The sequence below is a fragment of the Carlito syrichta genome, unplaced genomic scaffold, assembly GCF_000164805.1.
Source record: "Carlito syrichta isolate Samal-C Ts95f unplaced genomic scaffold, Tarsius_syrichta-2.0.1 Scaffold287622, whole genome shotgun sequence".
Taxonomy (NCBI): Eukaryota; Metazoa; Chordata; class Mammalia; order Primates; family Tarsiidae; genus Carlito; species Carlito syrichta.
Genome location: NW_007231718.1, coordinates 34,457 through 58,408, shown reverse-complemented (window position 1 = coordinate 58,408; position 23,952 = coordinate 34,457). Strand labels below are relative to the sequence as shown.

The 23,952-nt window shown below is 42.8% G+C and overlaps 1 protein-coding gene across 1 annotated transcript; it reads right to left on the bottom strand.

Moving 5' to 3' along the window:
- Window positions 1-804: 804 nt before the first annotated feature.
- On the bottom strand, window positions 805-20,522 carry LOC103254899 (la-related protein 4B-like; the record flags this gene model as incomplete). The annotated part of the gene is made up of 4 exons (XM_008052877.1): window positions 20,400-20,522; window positions 18,899-18,958; window positions 1,196-1,343; window positions 805-948 (listed from the first exon to the last, which is right to left on the bottom strand). Coding segments are annotated over exons 1-4 (433 nt in total), but the record flags the coding sequence as incomplete, so codon positions are not given.
- Between the last annotated feature and the right edge of the window lie 3,430 nt (window positions 20,523-23,952).

Below are 23,952 nucleotides of genomic sequence, written 5' to 3'. Positions count from 1 at the left end.
CCTCCACCATCGAGGTCTGGCATCCCCGGCCCTGCCTGCTGCAGTCAATTTGGGTAGGGGAGGGGACAGGGTCTCCCCTACCCAACTTGGGTTGAGAACCACTGAGACCATTACATAATGGTGGCAATAAAAATAAAAACATTATTAAAGTTCCCATTAGGCTTGCTTTTGCAATCACGTTTCCAATGAAATGCGGCACTAGGCATAACCAGGCCCGTACACTTCCTTTGCCCACCAGCTCTCTTCCTTTCCATCTTTATGGCCATTGCTCCATGCTGAGGTCCTCACAACCCTACACAAGAATAACAGCTCTCCATCTGTTCTTAGGTTTCTTTCCTACAAGCCATTTTTCACATACCTGCACAATTCATCTTCCCCACATCCCATTTTCTTCATGTCACTCACTCTATCGATGGGGATAAAGTTCAACTCCCCGTGGCTTCTATGACTCACAAATGTGGCTTCACCTGTCCTTATCCATCCTCTCTGTGCCCCTCCCTCTATCCAAACTGCCTTCCTTTTCAAACTCAACATAAACCTTCCGTCTTGCACTGACATGCCGCACTGCAATCTTCTCATTCTCCTGATTACATGGCAGTCATCTTTCAGGAGCTTACATCTTTTGTGGCGCCTTCCCTGACCAGGATCCCTCTTCTCTACATCCATATAAGAGTGAGTTTAAAGTAGAATTAAAAGGAAGCAAGGAAAGGCACATCGTTTAGGGAAAGATGTAGTAAGTTGAATAAAAAACGAAAAATAAACGTCCATATTCTATGTGAAAATGAATCCATGACAGGGCTTTACCGGTTTCACTATTTTCAGGCAGAGATTCATATTCTGAGTGATCCAGAGCCAGAGGCTGGATCATGTCTGCCTGGTCTGGCTCCTGCACGTCTGGTAGTGCTGCATTCTCACGACTCTTGTCACCATCACCACTGGCTTCTGATCCTAAAATTAAGAATTTTACCCAAAGGCAGGGTTAGAAGAATTACTTTCTCTTAAGACAAAATTACTTTCTCTTAAAACTTGCAGTTACTCAACTTTAACAGGACGGTAAAAGATCTCCTGGATCTTAAGTACTGTCACAAACCACAACCTAACAGTAAAAGAACAACTTCTTTAGGACAGATTAAAATGGAAACAAAGGGAAAGACCCAGCCCAGGAACCTGCTCACCACGGCTGCCCCCAACTCACCCTGCCGGCTGTGGTCTGCATGATGGCCGGACGCCTCCTCCCACGCCGCACTCACGTGGTCAGCTGTGCTACTGGCTTCGAGGTGTAACACATGAGTCCCCCATACTTTCGCATTAGGGTTTAGCTCTGAAACCTTAGTTGTTGGTACCTAGGAAGAAATTTGACATACACATTTGTATCCACATTTCAACCAAAGTAATTTTACTTACCAATGCATAATTAAAGCACATCTGTGTTCAGAGAATTTCAGCTACAAAGGCTGAGCCTATTTATTTACACATACCTTTAGGATGAAATCAGTTTCAAAAGTAAAAAACATTGATGCAATCAGAGCTCCATTTAATTCCCTGTGAGATTCTTAAATTTCTCCTAAGCCCTGAGCTCCTGAAGCTGGGACTCAGGCACAGCCCTACTTTCAGGAAGACCCAATGTCTTAACATGCTGTGCAGCTGATAAACAGCCACACTGCTGTTTATAGCTACCCTGCTAATAAAATCACAATGTACAAATTTACAATTCTGAATACAATGTAGTTGCATAAAACTTAAATTATAAAGCTTCAAAAAGTCACATAAGCAAATGGTGTAGAAAGTGAAAGTTGCTCCTGAGAACAGGGGTCTTCTAATGGGGCTACTGTAGGTCCTGAGTGCGCGGAAACATCCACTGAGAATACAGCAAATCTCCCATTTTCCCCAATCACTGTTCCCAATCCTGACAGAACTTCAAAATCACCTTTGGAGATAACAGCTGACCCTGAGGCTTCTGGTCCCACGTCCTGCACACGGCTCTCCCATGGCTGTGGCTGAGATCAACTGTCACAGACAACTGTGTCCTGTGGGCTAAGCCTCACCTGGAAGATGAGATTCCTGGTTCCCACCTGATGGCTGCTGACTCAGCATATATCTTGCCATCAGCAAGGCGCCTGGCACAAACCTGGTGCTCACTGGATCCTCAGCTCATCAGTCACCAACAGTTAAGGGTGCTCATTAAGTTGGACACAGAAAGCACTGCTCAAAACCAACCCGTGGTGGCTTGGTTTATTCAGAGTTAAAGACCAAGTTCTTACCACAGCCACAATGCCAGCCTGTGACCACTGCTCCCAGCTCTGTCCACATCCACGCACACAGACCTCCCTGCTGTCCTGAGCACTTTTGCTCTTGCTGTGCATCCGTCCAGAGACCCTCATGGCCCCCACTGTTATCTCCTCTAGGGATTGGTGGTCTTTTATGACTCACCTGATAAACCCACAACAGTCCCCACTCCCCTGATACTTCTGAGACAAGTCTGACTTTCTTCTGCTTACAAACCTTGAATGGCTCCCCAAAGTCTAAAGAAAAGTCAAATGTCCCGTCCCAGTGGCCACTGCTGTCCAAAGTCTAGGACTAGTTTTGCCACCATTCTTCAACAAACCTACACGGATTACGCACCTTTGCCAACATACCACCAACCTTCATACCATAGCGGAGGAAGTCAGAACTTTTGGAGGAAGCGATAGGGTCCTGGTCCCAGGCACCTCCTAGACAGGGGCTGCAAGCTGGGGCACCCTGTGTGTGGCACAGACAGTGCCCACTTCTGTGGTCCAGACACAGGAAAGAGCTGGAAGGCGCCATCACAAGACACCAAAACAACAGGCGTGCACACACAATTTCAAAAAGTTAGAATAAATCCACACTGGCTCAGGTAATGAGGCTGGCAATAAAACACACTATTTCTGAAACTGACAGTGGAAGGCTGATGTGGTTAAAACAGCAGTGTGTGCTCTGTCCGTGTCTGGGGGGTGGCTCTCAGTCCCTGCTCTTCTAGTCACTGCACAACAAACGAGCACCAGGTCCATAAACTAGATGCTGAAATGAGAGATTATCCAGATTCTTTTTACTTTCGTTAAGTATTGGTAATAGGGCAAAGAACAGGATTCCTTCAAGCAGAAAACAATGATTCTCCAATATTCCTTCTTATACCACATCTAAACTCCCAGTTCATTCTTGGCCTCTGCTTCTTCAAAGGGCTGGTTTGTCTCTTCTCTCTCAACCACCCATCTGTCTGAGAAGCACTCCTGTGTGCTCACCAGCATGCCTGTGCCAGGCCTGTGCTGGGCTAGCAGGTGCCATGGACGGTAAAGCCGACATGAGTTCACGGGGCAGAGTGAAGGTGCAGAAGACCCTGTGGCGCACACACAGCCTTCTCTCTGTCCACATACATGCCTTTCCAACCCACCCATCGTTTTGGATGCGTTTCTCCACTCTCTTTCCCACTCTAACACTTTAGAGACCACCTTTTCTAATTAGACCCACTCTCTTTCTACCCCTCAGCACCACACAACCCAGTGTCCCTGCCTCAGTTAACAGCTCCCCTCATCTCATGCAGACACCACACGTTCTTGAGACTCCTAACATTAACATTCATCTTTTCTAGCCTTAGCATCTTTTGCAGTTGACTGCCCTACATCACCAAAATACACCTTGGGGTCTATTAACAGATTACACAGCATCCTGGAAGTGAAGTGGCTGTGAGCAGGGCTTGAACAGGCATGGCGTGGCTGGAGGGGCTCCCATGTCCTCGTGGCTACAGTGTGCCCATGTTCCTCTGTTCCCGGTGCCAGTCACCACAGGCATTTTGCTCACAGAAGTATCACTGGTACCCAACACAGTTTTGAACTCAGCAGCGAGGTGCTTGAGAAATTCGCAGAATGAATCCATGTTTAATAAAGCCATAACAAAGCCAGGCATGGTGGCTCACGCCTGTAATCCCAGCACTTTGGGAGGCAGAGGTGAGAGGACTGCCTGAGCCCAGGGGTCCAAGACCAGTCTGGGCAACATGGTAAGACCTCGTCTCTACAATAATAATCATAAAACTAGTCGAATGTGGTGGTACACGCCTGTAGTTCCAGCTACTTGGAAGGTTGAGGGGAAAGGATCACCTGAGCCCAGCAGGTTGAGACTGCGGTGGCCGTGAGTGTGCCACTGCACTCCAGCCTGGGTGACACAGTAAGACTCTGACTCAAAAAAATGGATAAATAAAGTAATAACAAAAATTTATATTCTCCACTATTTGTCAACATGTGCAAGGTTTTATGCCACAAATGGATAGGACTCTCCCCTTAAGTATGAGTAAGCCCAAATCAAGTGATAATGGAAAAAAAAGACACACTCCAAGTAAGCACGTACTACTACTAGTTTCACTAAAAAGTTTTAGTAATTCAGAGCAATTCATTGACTTCAGAGCCACACAAGTATCTACCTCTGCTTCTTTATTTGGAATGACAGCTGCCATATAAGATTTGGTGGCCAGGCACGGGAGCTCATGCCTGTAATCCCAGCATTTTAGGAGGCTGAGGTCGGAAGATAGCTTGAGTCTAGGAGTTCAAGGCCAGCCTGGGCAACACAGCCAGACTTCATTGCTACAAAAAATAAATTAGAAAGCAAAAAGAAGAAGAAAATGTCTGTAATAGCACTTTGAAAACTGAAGTTTTGAAAAGCAACCCCTTTGGGTCCCCTCCCACTGTGGGAGCTTTTCTGTCCTCTCAATAAATCCTGCAAAAAAAAAAGAAACAAAAAAAGAAAAGCAAGACACCATCAATAAATGTCGCAATGCCTCATATTAAAATATTGTTTGGACAAAGCTCATAATTATAATGCTAATTTAAAACAGTAAGCACATATCTCACTGAAAGTCGTGCAGATCAAGACAGCAAAAGGAATCGTTTATACTCTGTATTGATGCTCCCAGCAGTGACATTAGTAGCCAACTGCTTATTATACCCACTTATGTCAAATATTATATGCATAGTATGTTAAAGGTCTAATTTTGTAATGTTTGGCCTACTCAAGCAAAACTAATTTCCTGTTGCAGAATAATGTTTGCATTTATTACAGAATTTCAAGAAAGACACTCAAACTAGCTGACCACAGAATCATTTGCTCTCTTCCAAACCAGAGGGGCAGTTCTATCTCAGAACTCTGACCCCAAGAAGACAGAACAACGGTTTTCATGCCAGTCAAAAGCAGCTAATCTTACCTGCTTTAGACACATACAAAGTACCAGAAGGCACAGACTTCAAATGGGTTTATACTCTGCCGTGTGACTTACACATTTGACGCCTCCTGTGCCTGCCTGCTGAAGCACACACTGCCCACATGACAAGATCCCATGAAGAGCTCTAAGCACGCGGCAGCTGCAGCAAGGAAGACAGAGCAGCTGGCAAAACCCATGGACAGTTATAGGGTCTCTACAAAGCTGTGCGGGACAACCAGCAGGGCATGCTTTAGCACTAACAGGAGTCTGCACACAAGCCCTGGCTTAAATACACCCAACAGAGAATTCGGGGTCTCCAATTTGGAAGTTGTCAACTTGACGTCATAATTCACAGCCTTATATGAGCAATCAAACAACTGCTCACAGTTTAGAATAAAACTTCATTGATTTTAAGTTAAAAATCAAGATGTAAAGACCAGCATATCACAGCACAATAATAAACACAGGTGAAACATACTTACCAGCTGTCCACCTCTATTTGGCCATTCCCAAATAACACCATCTTCTGACTCTGGTAGCTGAAAAGGGGTCTTTTCCAGGGAATGTGAAACAATGTCCATGTTCTGTGGCTTACTGTGTGGACCCTCACTAAATATTTGCTCATCTTCTATTGCATCTTTTATGACTCTATTTGTCCAGAGATAACCTACTTGGTATCCACCACAACCACTGGTCAATCTTTCAGTAAATATCAGATCTGCTAACCCTCCCATGGAGCAATAGGAAAATTCATTCAAAAAGTGGGACAGTTCTGGCAAACTCTGCCATTCCACTTTTGAGGGATGTTCAGAGGTATTTAAGACACCTTCTACGAATGAGAAAACATGGTCACCACTTAGCACTGCAATGTCTTTGGCTGCTGAAATGACAGGGACCACCTGGGAAGCATCATAAGTGGTGGCCGTGTATCTGTCCACCTGGCTGGAGTCAACACCAACCAAACAAGAACTCCCATCAGAAGTGTCACATAACTCTGTCTGTTCAAAATTCACCTTCGAGTTTCTCACAAAATCCATTTCATCATTTAAAGTAGACTCTTTAATGGTAGACTTGGTCTTTCTTTCTTTGAAATAATATGCACATTCATTTGTCCAACATGGGCTTAGGAAGTCAATACTACCTTTTTTCAGGTAACATCCCTCCTCCTCTTCTTCACATGTCAGTTGTGGTTTACTCAACCCTGATGCATTATTACCAAAGGTGCCAGAAACTTCTTCAGTTGATTCAGAGTAAATCACCTTCAGTTCTGGGCTTTCACCACTATTAAGAGAACTCTTCTCTACTACTGCTGACTTCCATATGCCTGGATTTGAACTTTGGGTTAAAGGTGGTACAACATTAACATCTTTACAGCTGTAGTCATTTGCTCTCTGGGTTTCCTCATTTTTTTCAGTTTCAAAATCAGCATTTTCTGTCGTACTAGAACAAACACAAGTCAGCACATGCTGGCTGGGCACAGGCTTGCATCTTGATATAGTTGTTTCCCACTCAATGGCCACTTTAGAATCTGACTTGGCATTTTCTCTTTCATCTTCACTTGTGTCGCAATTCTTCGCTTTTAGTGATTCTTCTTCAGCATTTTCTAACTTCCAGGGGTCACTCAAAAGGTCATGTGACACACTGACTGAAGTCTTCTCACAGATTTCATTTTCTGTTTTATCCTTCAGACCTGGTTCCCTTTCTTCTTCCTCTGTGCAGGTGAAAACAAACGCAGAGGACATAAAGTCACCCTGAAGAGACCTGGAGTGGCTGCGAGACCCAGAGTGATCATGAGACCCATCATCTGGGGGCGCTCCTCGTGCTCTTCTACGCTTCAGGCTGTCCGTCTGCTGGACCAGCCCGTCCGCCACACATTCCACAGGCCTTAAATCGTTGGTCTGTGTTGGAGCCTCATCTGCTCCGCTCCCCGTACACAGACCTGCCTGACACCAAGGTTTCAACTCAGAAGGCCTCGTGCCATGACCCTTCACCTCCAAAGCACAAACTCTGTCCTCACCTTGGTAAGAGTCACTGTTTTCAGACTGCGATGGCAGCTTTCCCACACTTGCCAGTGGAGAAGCTCTGGCCACCAGGCTGCTGGTTCCTGTGTGCGGCCCCTTCCTAGGTGCTGGCTCTAGGAGAGGCTCAGGTCTGGGGCCCTCATCAAGTCTGCTTGGGGCTGCTTCTCCAGAATTAGCACAAACTGAGAGGCACTCACTTCCAGAGTTCACTGGTGTGATCAACCTCCTAAGACTTAAATCAGTTCTATCTAAACCAACCGAAAGAACACCATCTGACTTGCTAACACCCAAGTGGAAATAATGACTGTCCTTTAGTGGTTTTATGGAGTTGTTTTCTCCCTCCTCTTTAGGATTTGAACTCTGATGGACACTAACTGTCACAGACTCAGGGCTACCACTCCCTACGACAGATGAAGGGTCACTGAAGCAGCTCACAGGAGAACGACCCATCTGACTTCCTGCGCCTGCACTACCGCGCTCTTTTTCTTTGGGAACCACACACAGGCACTTTAGGGAATTGCTGCTGTTTAATTCCAGGAGCATACCAATATTAAGCAAAGCAATACTTTCTGTGTCATCTTTAGGGAATTTGGTGCAAGCTTTTGTCCCTGAATTTCCCACCTGCATGTTACCAGCACTTGCTTCACAAGGCACATCGCTGAGCACCACAGGTTCAGAGCGAGGCTTGGCTTTCTCGCAAAGTGCTGCCTCCCTTTCATCTGGGTCCCACGTGTCCTGGGCCGAGCGCTCTCCCTGCTGGGGCTCTGGCTCCCCCACCCCTGGCACAGCGTGTGTGCCTGGAGTTGCAGCAGAGCAATGGTGTTCTGCAGCAGCTGCTCTGCCCGCAGGGGCGCCTGGCTGCTCTCTGATGCTCAGGCCGGCAGGGTCGGCAACACAGAGGCCCTGAAGACTGCACCGTCTCAAGTCCTTATGCTGCTGGTGATCAGCACGCAGAAGGTTTCTGTCTTTCTTCTCCCTGTCAGACACCTCTAAAGAGCGATTCTCATGACAGCTACAGATGTGAATGCTGACCCCCATTTTTTTCGCTATTGGAGAGTTTTTACCAGTGGAAGGGCAGCAGCACTGATGGCCACCCACAAAGGCTTCTTCCCACAGGCCCTGGTCAGAATGCAACGGCACATGTGAGAGAGGCCCATCATCTTTACAGCGGCCTGGTTCACTGTCGTTGCCTGTGCACACTGGGTCACAGGCCCTCACAGGATTCTGCTCAGGAACGGCATTATCGGAATTCTTGTCACTTTCATGTAGGCCTTCATACCCTGATAAGAACTTACATACTAAAGAAGAATCAGAGTTCAAGGACTGCTTTGGTCTGCGACCCTGCCTGTGCCCAGACCTGGTGGAAATGCTTGTCCACACACCAATGCCAGCAGCTGCTGTTCTGGTTCTGCTGCCAACATTGTGAAGTTCCTCACCTTCATGGCTATCAAACAATGAAAACAAAGCTTTACTTAGCTTGTTCTCCGGTTCCTTCTTCTCCACAGATTTTCTTAACAGGCCAGTGTTTTCACAGTCATCATCACTACTTCGTTCTTTGCTGAAGCAACAGCCCATGTTAGAGAGTTCACCACCACACTACCAAGTTGCTGCTCCCAGGCCTCCACAGACGCCTCTCACACTAACCTGCTGTGGCTCTAAGGAGAAGCCAACACCCAGGAACCAAAAATAACCCCTTGCGCTGTGGTCACATGTCCCTGCCACTCAAATCCAAATCCTAATGACAGCATGGGCTGGCCTGACAACCACTGCACTCCAAGCGCTAAACTCCAAACAGTACCGAGACCCCAAGTCAGAGCAACAATGGAAGAATGCTGCATCTTATTTTACTTTATTCTCGTAAACTCCAAAAAAAAAACCACCTGAAATTATTATTCTAGCCAGAAAGATTTCGGCTCCCTAGTTTTTCCATAGTGTTTCAGTATTTTCCAAATTATATTTCATGGGACGATGACAACCAAAGAAGTTAGTTCATAAGTTCCCAAAAAGGAAAACAGTATAAGGAATTTGCTCCCTAAAACTCAGAGCTAATTATAGTTGTAACTAACTTTTTTTTCTATTCTTTTCTTTTTTTTTTAGTCAGAGTCTCACTCTGTCGCCCAGGCTGGAGAGCAGTGGCACACTCATGGCCACCCCAGCATCAACCTGCTGGGCTCCAGCAATCCTTCCACCTCAGCCTTTCAAGTAGCCAGAACTACAGGCAAGTCCTACCACACCTGGCTAACTTTTTACTATCATAGAGACAAGGTCTCACCAAATTACCCGGGCTGGCCTCAAACCCGCGGGCTCAGGCAATCCACTCACCTTGGTCTCCCAAAGTGCTGGGATTACAGGCTAAACCACCAAGCCTGACCTGTAACTAATTTTCTAGCTTTAAGAAATAATATCTGTATATACTAAGAAATCATTGCTAACTGTGTCAGACATGAAAATAGAATGGTATCAGAGATGCATGTTGAAGTATTCATGATAAAATGACACACTGTCTAGTTTTTGCTTCAAAATGCTCCAATAAATATATACTGGGGGTGCCAAAATATATAGATACACACTTCAAGAGATGTTATTTATGTATTACTTCTTCGAAGTTGAATTGAATTATGATAGTAATGTATAGCATGACATTATTATGTCAATGCTATGTCAACGTTTGCTCAAAAGGTGATCTCAATCAAATGAATGTTAGCATCACCAAGCAACAGGCAGAACAAAGAAAATGGTGGAAGTTGTTCAAGGAGCACAATCCATTTTGAAGTGGCATCTGAAATTCAAGAATGTTGTGGAAGGACAGTGACACTGGAGGTGTGAGTATGCAACAGAACCTCCAACCTGCCAAACAACTGCACGTATTCCTGATAAGTGTGAGACACATGGGCCTGTGTGTGATGTGCACAAGGGAAGACCCAGGAGGCTGTGCACAGCAACAAGTCCTGCAGTCATTCACCCTCATCAGAAGAGTCTGGATGCTGATGGGAACCACTTGGAGAAGTCAGACATGACTTGTATTCACCTTTTGTTATCAGTATCTATAGGATTACAATTTTAATAGTTTTTTCCTTTCTTAAAATATATGTACATTTTTTTGGCACCTGTGTGTGTGTGTGTGTGTGTGTGTGTGTGTGTGTGTGTGTGTATACAACATACGTACATAAAATCTTAAACAACTATGGGCATGAGAAAGAAAAGGATTTAAAAAAAGAGGGTAGTCCAATGCGAAGGTGGTAATTGTCCGAGTACATTAGGGTTCATTATAGTAGTCTGTCTACTTTTGCAGATGTCTGAAAATTCTAATTAAGAAAAAAGGAAGAACAAAAGGAAAAAAAGGAAATTAATCTGTGTTTTCCAGTGCCCAAACCAGAAAGTCTCTTAAAAGCACCTGAAGAGGAATGCCCAGGCCGGTAACTGGTGAAAAATAGGAGTTATCTACAACTAGCCAAGTTGCTCCTACACCATGCGGCCTGTGACTGCTGACTCCTGGATGGACCTTGTCTTTTGTGGACATTTGTAATGCTTTACTCTTAGTGTAAGCAATTCTGTTTCTTATTATGGTTCTGACATACCATTTAAAAACAAAATCATTCTCTCCGCTGCAAGAGAAGTTTTGTTGTCTATTTAATATCTATATGTTATGGATAGTGTCCCATTAATGTTTTATTTTAGAAAACATTAACATTTTATGATGAAAAGTTTAGGAAATGCACTTAATTAAACATCAAGGTAACATAAATGCTTCTGAATATTCTTAAATTCAAGTACTGAAACTACAGCTAATAATGACAATGATGACAACAATAGCGAATGAACACTTCATGTACCACTATGTGCCACAAAATGTTAATTACATACACACATCCACTTCATGGTACAGGTTAATTCACAATCTCAACAACCTGGAAGGTGGATACTCTGCATCCCATTGTGAAAAACAGGAAAACGAAGCACTGAGAGCTTCAGCGGCTGCTTCGGATGGCACAACAGAACTCAGGCAGCACACTGACCCCAGTGTTACATGGCTTGAAGAGAATTAAATACCCACATGGAAAGGCATTCTATACTCAGGGATATAAACCATCACAACACCTGTAGAACTGAAAGGTGGAGTCAAGGCAGCCAAGCTCATGAGATTACCTGCCTGGGTTTGAATCTCAGTTCCATTTTTTTACTACATATGTGATCTTTGGCCAGTTACATAGCCTCTCCTTACCTCAGTTTGCTCACCTGTAAAATTAAGCCAGCACCGAGGTCTACTTCAAAGAGTTACTGTGCAGACTGTAAGTACCGTAACTTAGGAACGAATCCCAACACCATGTTCAAGTCCTCATAATCCGACCCAGCCTGCCCCTGTGGTCTCCTCCACCTCTGAGATGCCATCCTCCCCACAACCTCCACTTCACCCGCAGAAACAGCTAACACATCCTCCCCGTCTGCTGTTTCCTTCTGACATCTCTTCCCCCTCAAGTCCTCTGTAAGCCGACTGTGTCAGTTCGTTTTGTGTTGTTATCACAAAATACCCAAGACCAGGTAGTTTACATGGAACAGAGATTTCCTTCTGTTCTGGAGGCTGCAACGTTGAAGGCTGTGGGGCCCGCATCCAAGGGGGGCCTTCAAGCTGCATCACACCACGGTGGGAGGGGACACTGCAAGAGAGTGTGCACTACCAAGAGAAACGTAGCCAAGATTCCTTCTATAACCTACTCCCACACTAACAGCATTAGTCCACTCATGAGGGTAGAGCTCTCACAACCTGATCACATCTTACCAGTTTGGTTGCATGGAAGACCGAGTTTCCAACACATGAACTCTGGGGGACACATTCAAATCACAGCATTCCACCCTGGCCCCCACAATTCATGTGCTTCTCACAATGCAAAATACACTCATTCCATTCCAGCAGTCCCAAGTGTTAGCTTGTTCCAGCATCAACTCAAAAGTCCAGTTTCATCTGAATCAGACATATGTGAGACCCGAGGCACAATTCATCTCCAGCTGTGAGCCTGCAAATTACCAAGCTGTGTTTCCAAAATACAATGGTGGGAAAGGCACAGGATAGACATCCCTGTTTCAAGAGGCAGAAATAGGCACAAAAAGGAGCAACAGGCCCCAACCAAATCCAGAAGCCAAAAAGGCAGACGACTAGTCATCTCCTTTGACTCTACATACTCAGCACCCTGGAGGGGAGGCTGGCCCTAGGGTGTGGGGCAGCTTGTCCCTGTGGCTTTGCTGGGCTCAGACCATCCAGCAGCTCCAGAGGTTGGAACCTCGTGCCTGCAGCTCTCCCTGGTTGATGCTGCAAGACAGCAACTCTATAGCTTAGGGGTCTCAGGACACTCTACAGCTCCACAATTGCTTTGGTGTGGCGTTTTTGTGGCAGGTTCGACCTCACATTTCTGTTCAGCACTGCCCTAGTAGAAACTCTCTGGGATGGCTCCGCTTCTGCAACAAAGTCTCTGCCTGGAGCTCCAGCTGTTCGAGACAGCCTTTAAAGTCCAGGAGGCAGAAGTAGGACCTGCAGAATGTCATAAAGATTTACAACTTGTACCTTTACAAGCAGCGGGTCAAGCCTCGTCTGGGTCAGTCTGAGCCACAGTTGAGTGACTGAGGAGCACTGCACCGGAGTGTAGGGAGCAGAGGCCTGAGGAAACTCCAGGCAGTGAATCAGTGGAGGGCCTCCTCAAACCTGTCACCTGACACCATTCTGCCCTCCTGGAGCCCCGGCCTGTGATAGAAGAGTGTGGGAGCAGCCCTAAAGATGGCTTTCAGATGGCTGAAAGAGCTGCATTTTAAAAATTATTTTCTTCTTGTTTATCTTTTGAAATGAAATAACAGATGCCAAAGAGAAAGCATTTCCTCTTGAGTTTGGACTCTGCAGGCAGACCGCCTGGGTTCAAGCTCTGGTTCTACCACTTCTTATTTCAGTAATCTTGAGGAAATTATCTAAGCCTCTTTGTGTCTCAGTATCCTCATTTGTACAATGGGAATAAGAGTACCTAGGGTAAGACAAGTGGAGGGCTAATAGGAATTAACGAGTTATTACTGTGGTCACCGCCATATGGAACATGTCTTTTCACACAAGACACATGTATGGCACACCTAAGCTGCCAGGAATACATTCAAATACCCCAGTGAACACAACAAAACACCAGCTCTGATGAAGCTTGCTAGATTCTAGTCCAGGGAGATAGATGCTAAACCTAACAAATACCTGGCAGTGTTAGAAGGTGCATATTTCTACAGGGTAAGGAATATGATGCAGACAGGGTATGCTAAGAAGGTGAGACATGAGCCAAGACCGACGGTTAAGAGATCAAACCCCCAAAGACAACTGGGAAAGGGGTATGCCAGGACAAATTAAGGCAGAGAGCCCGGCAGTGAGATGTTCCTTGAACAGTCTAAGGTCAAGACCCAGTCAGGCCAGGGGTGCAAATTTTCACCTAAGAGTTAAGTCTTTGGAAATGCAAACTTAGGATTGCTTAGCTAACAATTTTTAGAGCATTGGTCAAGAGACTGATAGTCTAAAGGGGGGAATTATTTGAAAACTGGCAAATGAAGAACCTTATAAAGCTCTAAGTTCTACTTCTGTGTGTGTTTGCATGTCTATGTTAATGTGTCATTTGTATGTAAAATTTCACTACCAAAATATATGAAAAAGCTAATTAACTGGCTTTTAAAAAAGCAAGTGCTTAAATATTTTAACAGAAAAATAGAAAATAACTCAAATGCACTTTATTTCACAAGACAGGTAAATAAAGAGTATTTTGTTGGTTCAATAAAAGGAGCTGTGTCTTCTCATCAGTAAAATACTCTCAACTTCAGGCTTTTACAGGCTGTAGACAAGATTAACAAAGAAATAACCTGAGGCGATGGCTAGTTTTGCTTAACGAACTATTCAAGCTTAAGTGTTAAGAATAAAGTAATGTAAAAAGAATAAAAATTTGGCTGTGCTCAGTGGCTCAGCCTATAATCCCAGTACCTTGGGAGGCCGAGGTGAAAGGATTGAGCCCACGGGTTTGAGACCAGCCTGGGCAACTTGGCAAGACCTCATCTCTACAATAAATCAAAACAACAAAAACAAAAACATTAGCTCAGCATGGTAGCGCATGCCTATAGTACCAGCTACTTGAAAGGCTGAGGCGGAAGGATCACCTGAGCCCAGCAGGTCAAGGCTGCGGTGGCCGAGAGCATGCCACAGCCCTCCTCCAGTCTGGGTGACAGAGTGAGACTCCAACCCCCCCCCAAAAAAAGGTCAAGACCCATTGGAGTTGGGAACAGGGTGCCAGGGGACAGCCAGGGGCAGGCTATGAAGGCCTGGGGCCCTGCCAGGACTCAGACTGATCCTGATGCTTGAGCACAGGAGTGGCAGGTCATGACTCAGCCTTCTTGAAGGGTCCTCTGGCGACTGTGTTAGGAAGGAAGGGTGGGTCAGGGCACTAGTAAGGAAGGACTGCTGTGATTCAGGCAAGAGGCACTGGCTCCATGGAACTGAAAGGCCAAATGAGGAATCAAGCAGCGTGCCCATCTCAGAAACCATGTTCAACATCACAGTTTGACTCTCTCAAAAGTTCCCTGACTCGAAGATACATATTCCTCATATTTTTACAATTTCTACAATCACAATGTGTCTTCAGACTGATGCCAAAATCCAGAGGGCTGCCTCAGGATCTAGGTGGTAAATTCCCTGCCTGGGTTTATTCTGTAGAAATTCACTGAGTTGTATACTTAGGACCTGTGCATGCAGTTACATGAAATGTACTTCCACACATGTGCAGAAACACCAGTGCTGGTGAAGGCTGCCAGCCGCTGGGCACAGGAGTCTGAAACGTACGTCACTTCCTCCTGTTGGTCTGACTGTTCTCTCAGTACAATGGCTTGCACAGTAATGTCCCACAAAGTTGATTTGCAAACCAACTATTGAGCAAAATGCCTTAACAGAATTTAAACTATGGACATATAATTCTAAAATGAAAAAGTATGCAGAAAATGCTTCGTCATATCTCAAATGATGCAAATACCAAGCAGTAAAATTACCAGCTTTTTAAAAGAAAGTACAGAATGTTCTGAGACAGATGATTTTTACTGACTCTTGTATCATGAAAGACTATCATTGAGATATTCATCTATCACAGGTGTCTACTTAAAACAAGAGAAGTTTTGGCAACATTGTAGCTCATCTATACCGGAATAAAACTAAGAATAGCAAGCCAAATAGGGAATGAAGAAGAAACTCCTTTATTATCAAATATACCTTGGAACTAAAAAGTAGGGAAAGTATTTCTTCTGTCAACGACAGAAAGAATACAGGCAAGTCTTTAAGATAAGCCGAATGTGACAGATGCCATCAAACTGGACAATTTCTTACATAAAAAAGATCTCCTCGCCACCTCACCACAAACAGATTCCAAGAGAAAAAGACAGCACCTGGCTAGAAGGTGTCCTCCATCCTGGAGTAGGTTTTCAGAAGTTACTGGAACCCAAAGACCCCACATCCAGTCAGGTCCAACTGGAAGTACCAATGGTTTTAAAAAAGTCATTCTGAGGTAAAGGCAGCTTTACACTTTCTGACATGTAAACAGACATCTCAGATATCTTTCCAGGTTAAAATAGGAAATGAATCAACATCTTAGGTAAAGTTCCTCCGTCTTTTCTTAAACAGACTGATAAAGTGGCAACAACCTACCGAAAAGTTTAACCAGAACGATAATGAACTAAGAGAAGGCACATGTCACTTGCACAAAGGATCGATATAGGAGTTGGAGATCTTCGTAGACATTCAAGTTTTCTGATTGCTAGCCTGCTCTTATTCAAGTTGGAGACCTATAGTAATTACTTTGACTGGCTTGATAATAAATATTCATTCAAAGCTATGTCATCAAAAGGTAGAGATTTTTTTTTTTAGGAAACTTGACAAATAACTGGAAAGATAAGTCTTCTGATATCACTATCTGCAAAGGAATTAAAAAAATACATAAACGATGTCTTACTGAACTATATGTACACTATGCAGAAGAGCTGGATTTCCAACTTAAGTTTTCCAATTTCACACCACAATTAGAAAACACTCGGCATGACTCCTTATCTTTCTTCCGAGGTGCTAATTGAACATTAATACTTCCACCTAATATCACTTGTCACTCAAACATTATCACATTCTCAAGTTCTTCCCTCAAACTTACAGTTTATTTATGATAAAACTCAGCAGGATCATTCGAACACAAAATGGATTCTGAAGCCAATGTAGTGACCTTCAAAAGCCAAGGTCCCCTTCTGTCCACCCGCCCACTGCAATCTGGCTTCTGCTTGGATCATTCCTCGGAACGTCTCTTGTTAAGGCCACAACTGATCACCCACATTCCACCAGATCCTCCAAACCAGCTGGGCCTCACTTTACTTCAGTTTGCTTGAGTCGGCCTCTCTTCCTCTATCTTCGCCTAACACTGTCCTCTGGTTTTCCTCCCTTCTGCTGGAATACTGATGGACTCAAGAGTTTCATCATTGTTCCTGCCTATAACAGCAGACTATTGAGCCTCAACACTTAGTCACTCAGCCAATACAAACTCCCGGAAAACTACAGACCCTTAGTTGTACTACAAATAAAGCTAGTTTAAAAATGCCATTCATAACAGCAGGAAAATGATAGACAATTCAAATGACCCCCAAATCCAGTGGCTAATGACACAGTGGCATATCAACAAAAAGAAAATATCAGATGCTAAGTAAGAGCTGCTATGTGGGGATATATAGATGTAATCAGGTCAACTGGGGAAAAGTGAGGTGAAATATACATACTGATTAAAGCTATATATAAATGGTGGACTCTGAGAGGACATTTATTTCTTGTAAAGACACTTAAGGTCGATATACACCTTTAGAGGACACACGTGTTGTGAGACAGATGGTCTCCTAAGGTACGCTCTAGCTCTAGTGGTTTGTAACCCTATGAGCACCTGAAGTGTATAACGCTCTGCACAGTTGGAAACAGTGACTCACAAATCACCAAGGCATGTCAGAGACAGGATCTGCCTGTGGCCTCCATGGCACTGAGCAGTAGGGCTGAACCTGAACCTCCAGGAGTGTTCTGTTGTAGGATCTCAACACTTTACAAGGCCAGAGAGCACAGGTGCCAGTTATTGAAAGATAAAATACTGAATTCTGGCTCAAGGGCTTAAATTCTTTATCAGACAGGTCTCATCTTAATTCTTATGACCAAAGCAATTAAAGCAAGCAAACAAACAACAACAAAAATCAAAGAACACCAAATCTACATCTATTTCCTACAAATGGTTTTTAAAGATGTTTGAATATTATGCTGGACTGCAAGTCAACCAAGGGGAAGACGGGAACTTGTTAAAACAAACAAAAAATTCTCAAAGATTTCTACATTTAAGAGCTGTCTAATTTATTTCTTACATAATTTTCTTCTTAGACTACCAAAAGTGTTACATTTGGATTTAAAATTACTTTAAAACATAACAAAATTTGTTTAAAAAAATCATTGTAAAATAGAACATACAAAAAGCCAACATAAATCATAAAAGTATAAAAATAAAATAATTTAAAAGGTATCTTTCACTTTTTAAAATTTGACTTTATTAAAAGTAGATGAATGGCCGGTACGGTGGCTCAAGCCTATAATTCCAGCACTTTGGGAAGCCGAAGCAAGAGGACTGCCTGAGACCAGGGGTTCAACACCAGCCTGGACAACTTGGTGAGACCTCATCTCTATAATAAATTAAAAAATTAGCCAGGCGTGGTGGTGCGTACCTGTAGTTCCAGCTACTTGGAAGGCTGAGGATCACCTGAGCCCAACAGGCGGAGGCTGTGGTGGCTGTGAGCATGCCACTGCACTTCAGTCTGGATGACAGAGTGGGATTCCAACTCAAAAAAAAAAAAAATTAGCTGGGCATGGTAGCATGCATCTGTAGTTCTAGCTACTTGGAAGGCTGAAGGATCACCAGCCTGGGTGACAAAGTGAGACTCTAAATAACTAAAAAAAAAAAGAGTAGACGAGCATCCTAACTCCTCCTTTAATTCCTGTGTGAACTGCTTATACTTTGGGGGCATGGATAAAGTTTACTATAAATTTTACTTTAGAATTTACTTTTTAAATTTTATAAAATTTGTAAGATAGAAGATTATCAAACTGCATTTGGAGTATTAGCTCTAAATGCACTTTATATATGCATATGCAAGTGGTAAAAGTCAGGATTTAAAAACCAACCGATTTTCACCTCCTTATTCTTTTATTGATCACAGCTAAAATGTGAAAAAGAAATTTTCTTAGCAAAAACTTACTACTCAACTTGTGACTATATGGAACACAGGCTATCAAAATGTAAAGCTAATCATACACATAACAACAGATTATCAGGGAGCCATTAAAAATATTGCGATCAATATCAGACAATAAATTAATCCATTTGGCATGCTGCTGTTTGTGGAACTATACACAGAACATACATACACATAGAAGCCAGAAAGGACATACAGTATGGACATTACTGTACCTAGGAGCTACAGTGATGAATGTGTCCCCATACCCTTTTTGAGAAATATCCACGTTCTAATTTTCTTTACAGTAAACATCTGTCATTAAGGAAATATCTGTGAGCCCTGGCTGTGATTAAACAATCTATAATTAATCTCGAAATTGAATTACCTGACTCAAAGCTGGGATGGAACTTGTCTGAGAAGTGGTTTGAGATATAGGACCATTCATCTGTAAAATTGAAAACAAAGACAGCACCACTGTAATGTAAAGAAAACATATTTTCAAATCACAGTAATCAAGCAAAATCAAACCCACTGTCAAGTACATTTTTACATGATAAAATCATGAATTCACAAGACATTCAGAAAAATATAGGAACCTTAAAATTTTTTTTAAGTTGGAGTCTCACTCTGTCGCCCAGGCTGGAGTGCGGTGGCACGCTCATGGCCACTGCAGCCTCGACCTGCTGGGCTCAGGCAATTCTGCCTCAGCCCTCCAAGGAGCTGTAACTACAGGTGCGCGCTACCACGCCCAGCTTATTTTTTGATTTATTGTAGAGACGAGGTCCCGCCAAGTTGTCCAGGCTGGTCTCAAATTCTGAGCTCAGGCAATCCTCTCACCTCGGCCTCCCAAAGTGCTGGGATTACAAGCTTGAGTCACTGTGCCTGGCCACAGAAGCCTTAAAATTTTTAAATTTTAAATTCTGAATGAACATCCTAAGTAAAATTCAATGTAGTTTCAACGGGGAAAATTAAGAAAAGCTATTTTTCCCCAAGTCATTTTGAAACTTTAAATATTATTGCTTGACATGATAAATTTTTTAAATGAACAAAGTTACTCAAAATAAAAAATGTATATAAAGTCCTAATTAACTCTTTAAACACACCCTATTATAATGGCTGTAATGTTATTAGAGTATTTACAAACCACTGCATTTCCTTGATTTAAGAAATACAATACTTTAGGTACCTAGAGCTATACCTACCTTTTCTTTCTGCTATCACCTACCACTTGCAGTGTTCTCTACTAAGCTACCTCTACATTTTTCAGACTGACAGGGTTCAGGACACACCACTCCGAAACTTGACACGCTGGCACTTGAGAAAACAGCAAAATCAGGCCACATAAACTAGAAAAAATTCTTGCCACTTCTCCCGTGAAGCAGGCGATAAAACCTGCTGACCTTCCCCTGAAGACAGGTCCCTAAGACCCTCTTCCAGAGGAGCCCTGCTCTACATGAGAAAAGGAATGTCACACAGGGACACCAAGAAACACCTGAACACACTAGCCATGCTAAGGTCCCCCAGCTCATAACCATAAGGTCACACTCCTTCTGTCTAATCATGCTTCTCCATGACTGTCCACTTCTGTATCAGACAACAAAAAATACACAGTTTTCTCTGTTCCTTCAGGTCTTCACTTATGGAGGTTCCCATGGCACTTAAGACTTATTACCAAATAAATGTGTATACTTTTCTCTTCTTCACCTGTCATTTGTCATAGGGTCTCAGCCATGAAGTTCAGATGGGTGGGAAATCTTTTCTCCCCTACAAAACTGTAACATCTACATGCTACAGTTACCATTGTGATTTCCTTATTAAGTCCTTTATTCAAAAGAGAAGAGAAATGGATTTCCCCTCAACTCCCCACCCCAACCAACAACACTCACCAGATGAGAGCTGTCCTTGCCCTCCTGGACTCTCTGTGTCTGCGGTTCAGCCACAACTTTAGCGTCCTGATCAGAAGTCATGGGCTCCACTCAGAGAAGTTTAACACCAACCTCAAGATGCTGCAAAATGGCAAATACATTAAATAGTTCATGTGAAGAGCACAGACAGTAGGATTCTTAAAATAAAATTACTAAGAAGTCTAAAGATTCTTAACTTTTCCAAGACAACTTATCCCTGTGGATTCTAATTTAAAGAAATCTGCCCACTGTATACACTTTATTCACTAAGAAGTCATACTTGATTAATTAGTTTGTATGTATGTATGTACATATGTACATACGTACTTATTTATTTACTTATTTATATTCGGGGGTTTCACTCTGTTATCACCCAGGCTGGAGAGCAGTGGCACAATCCCAGCTCACCGCAGTCTCAACCTCCTGGCCCAGGCAATCCTTCCACCTCAGCCTCCCGACGCCATGCCAAGCTAATTTTTTGAAGTTCTGTAGAAACATGGTCTTACTATGCTGCCCAAGCTGGAATCAAACTCTTGGACTAAAGCAACCCTCCTGCCTTGGTCACCCAAACTGCTGGGATTACAGGTGTGACCCACCACGCCCGGCCTAATTAAGTTTCTTCTTCACATCAATTTGGTGATGATGATGACATTGGAAAATTTGGAACCATGTGCTAATACAGACAAGCCCTCTTGTGCCCAGAAACTCATATATTTTTAAAAACAGAAAATTAAGGGGCAATAGCCAAGATACATAAGGAAACTTGCAAAACTCAATAACAAAGCCACATATAATCTGATTTTTAAATGGCTGAAGTTCGGACATTTAAAAATGTCCAAAATTTCCCAAAGAAGGCATAAAAATGACCAATAGAAATATGAAAGAGGTGGGGTGCGGTGGCTCAAGCCTGTAATACCAGCACATTGGGAGGCCGAGGTGAGAAGACTGCCTGAGCCCATGGGTTCAAGACCAGACTGGGCAACTTGGCAAGACCTCACCTCTACAATAAATAAAAGAAAAATTAGCCAGGCATGGTAGCGTATGTCTGTAGTTCCGGTTACTTGGAAGGCTGAGGTGGAAGGATCATCAGAGCCCAGAAGGTGGACAATGGAGTGGCTGTGAGCGTGCCACTGCACTCCAGACTAGGCGACGAAGTAAGATTCCAACTTTAAAAAAGAAAGAAAGAAAGAAATATAAAAGATGCTCAAATCGTTAATCATCAGGGAAACACAGAACAAAACCACAATGAGATATCACCTCACAGCTGTCAGAATGGCTGTTACCAGAAAGACAAGAGATAACAAGTGTTAGAGAGGGTACAGGAAAAAACAAATCCTTGTACGCTGTTGATGAAAATATAAACTGGTGCAGTCATTAAGAAAACAGTATGCTGCCCATCAAAAGAGGACTGGATTAAAAAAATGTGGTACATATACACGATGGAATACTACGCAGCCATAAAAAAGAACAAAATCATGAATTTTGCAGCAACCTGGATGGAACTTGAGTCTATAATACTGAGTGACCTCTCACAGAAACAAAAATCTGAGTATCGCATGTTCTCACTCATATAACGGACCTTGAACATCCAATGTACTACTATAAGAAAATGACTGACGGTACTGGGAAACTATGACGAGGGGGATGGGATTAACAGTAGCAAATATCTGTCTGGGGAAGGGGAAACACCTCTTATCAACAGGGTGCCTGAATGATACATAATTGTACACCTAACCCTTAACTGTACCCCACAAAACCATAATAAAAAATATTGATTAAAAAAAAAAAAAAGAAAACAGTATGGAGATTACTAAAAAAATAAAAACAGAACTACCATACTTCTTAGCAATTCCTCTTCTGAGTATACACCCAAAGGAAATGGAATCCCCACATCATAAGAATATCTGCACTCCCACATTCACATAGTCAAGATATGGAAACAACCTAAAAGTTCATCAACGAATGAATGCATAAAGAAATCGTGATGTGTGTGTCTGTACACACACACACACACACACACACACACACACACACACACACACACACAGAGCGGAATACTATTCAATCTTTAAAAAGAAGGAAATCCTATCATATGCTACAAAGATGAGCCTGGAGGATGTTATGCTAAATGAAATAAGCCAGTACAGAAAAAGAAAAATAAATATTGCATTATCTCACTTATATGTAAAATCTAATTTAAAGAAAAAGCCAAATACACAGAAACAGAATAAAACAGTGGTTACCAGAGAGTAGAGAAGAAATGGGGAAATATATGTCAAACAGTACAAAGCTACAGACATTTAGGATGAATAAGTCTACAGATCTAACAAACAACATGAGAACTAAAGTTATAAAACTATATTATAAACAGGAAATTAGCTGAGAATAGATTTTAAGTGCTCTTCCCACACACAAAAGAAGGGTAACTACATGAGATAATGGTTTATATTAATTGGCTTGACTATAGTAACCATGTCACTATATATATCAAAACATCATGCTGTATACCTTAAATATACATAATAGAAAATTACAAAATTAACAGGACTCCAGAAATAAAAACATAATCTTTTGAGTCTCAAATTTACATACATTTAAATCATCATTTAACATCATTAATAGGGTCTGTGACTTTAAGTAAAAGGATGTATAAGGAAACCAAGTTTACCATAGGTTAAAAGATATTAATAAGAGTTAAGTTCCTACAGCATATTTCCAGTCACAAAAACATCACCAAACTTCTAAATAAAAACTCAAAACATTTTCAATATTAAAAGGGAAATAAACATGAGCTACACATATTTTTAAAAGATTAATTCAAGCCGGGTTCAGTGGCTCAGCCTGTAATCCCACACCTTTGGGAGGCTGAGGTGAGTGGATTGTTTGAGACCCGCCTGGGCAGCGAGACCTCATCTCTACAATAACAAAAATAAAAAAATTAAAAAATCAGCCGGGCGTGGTACCACATGCCTGTAATTTCCAGCTATTCGGAAGGCTGAGGCGGAAGGATGGCCAGAGCCCAGCAAGTCGAGGCTGCGGTGGCTGGGAGCGGCCACTGCATTCCAGTCTGGGCAACAGAGTGAGAATCCAACTCAAAAAAAAAAAAAAAAAAAAAAGGACACAATTATGAATGTCACAGCAACTTGGATGGACTGAGATTATAATACTGAGTGATCTATCACAGAAACAAAGAACTGAGTACCACCTGTTCTCCCGCATAAGCAGACCTTGAAAAATTATCATAATACTGTAAGAAGAGATTGGCAGCAGTGGGAAACTGCCAGGGGAGGGGGGAACACACCTCATCACCAAGGCAACTGCCTGATGAACAGCTGTATACCTAACCCTGAGTTGTGCCCCACATTTTTAAGATTAAAAATTAAAAATCAATATTGAACAAAATGATGTCATTCGGGGACCTGCTATATAATTTTTGACTGGATCCGTTAATTTGATTTTGTTCAAGAACAACAGTTGTCAGGACAAATAACAGTTAATTAAAAAGGAATCACTTCACAATGATAAGAAACTGAAA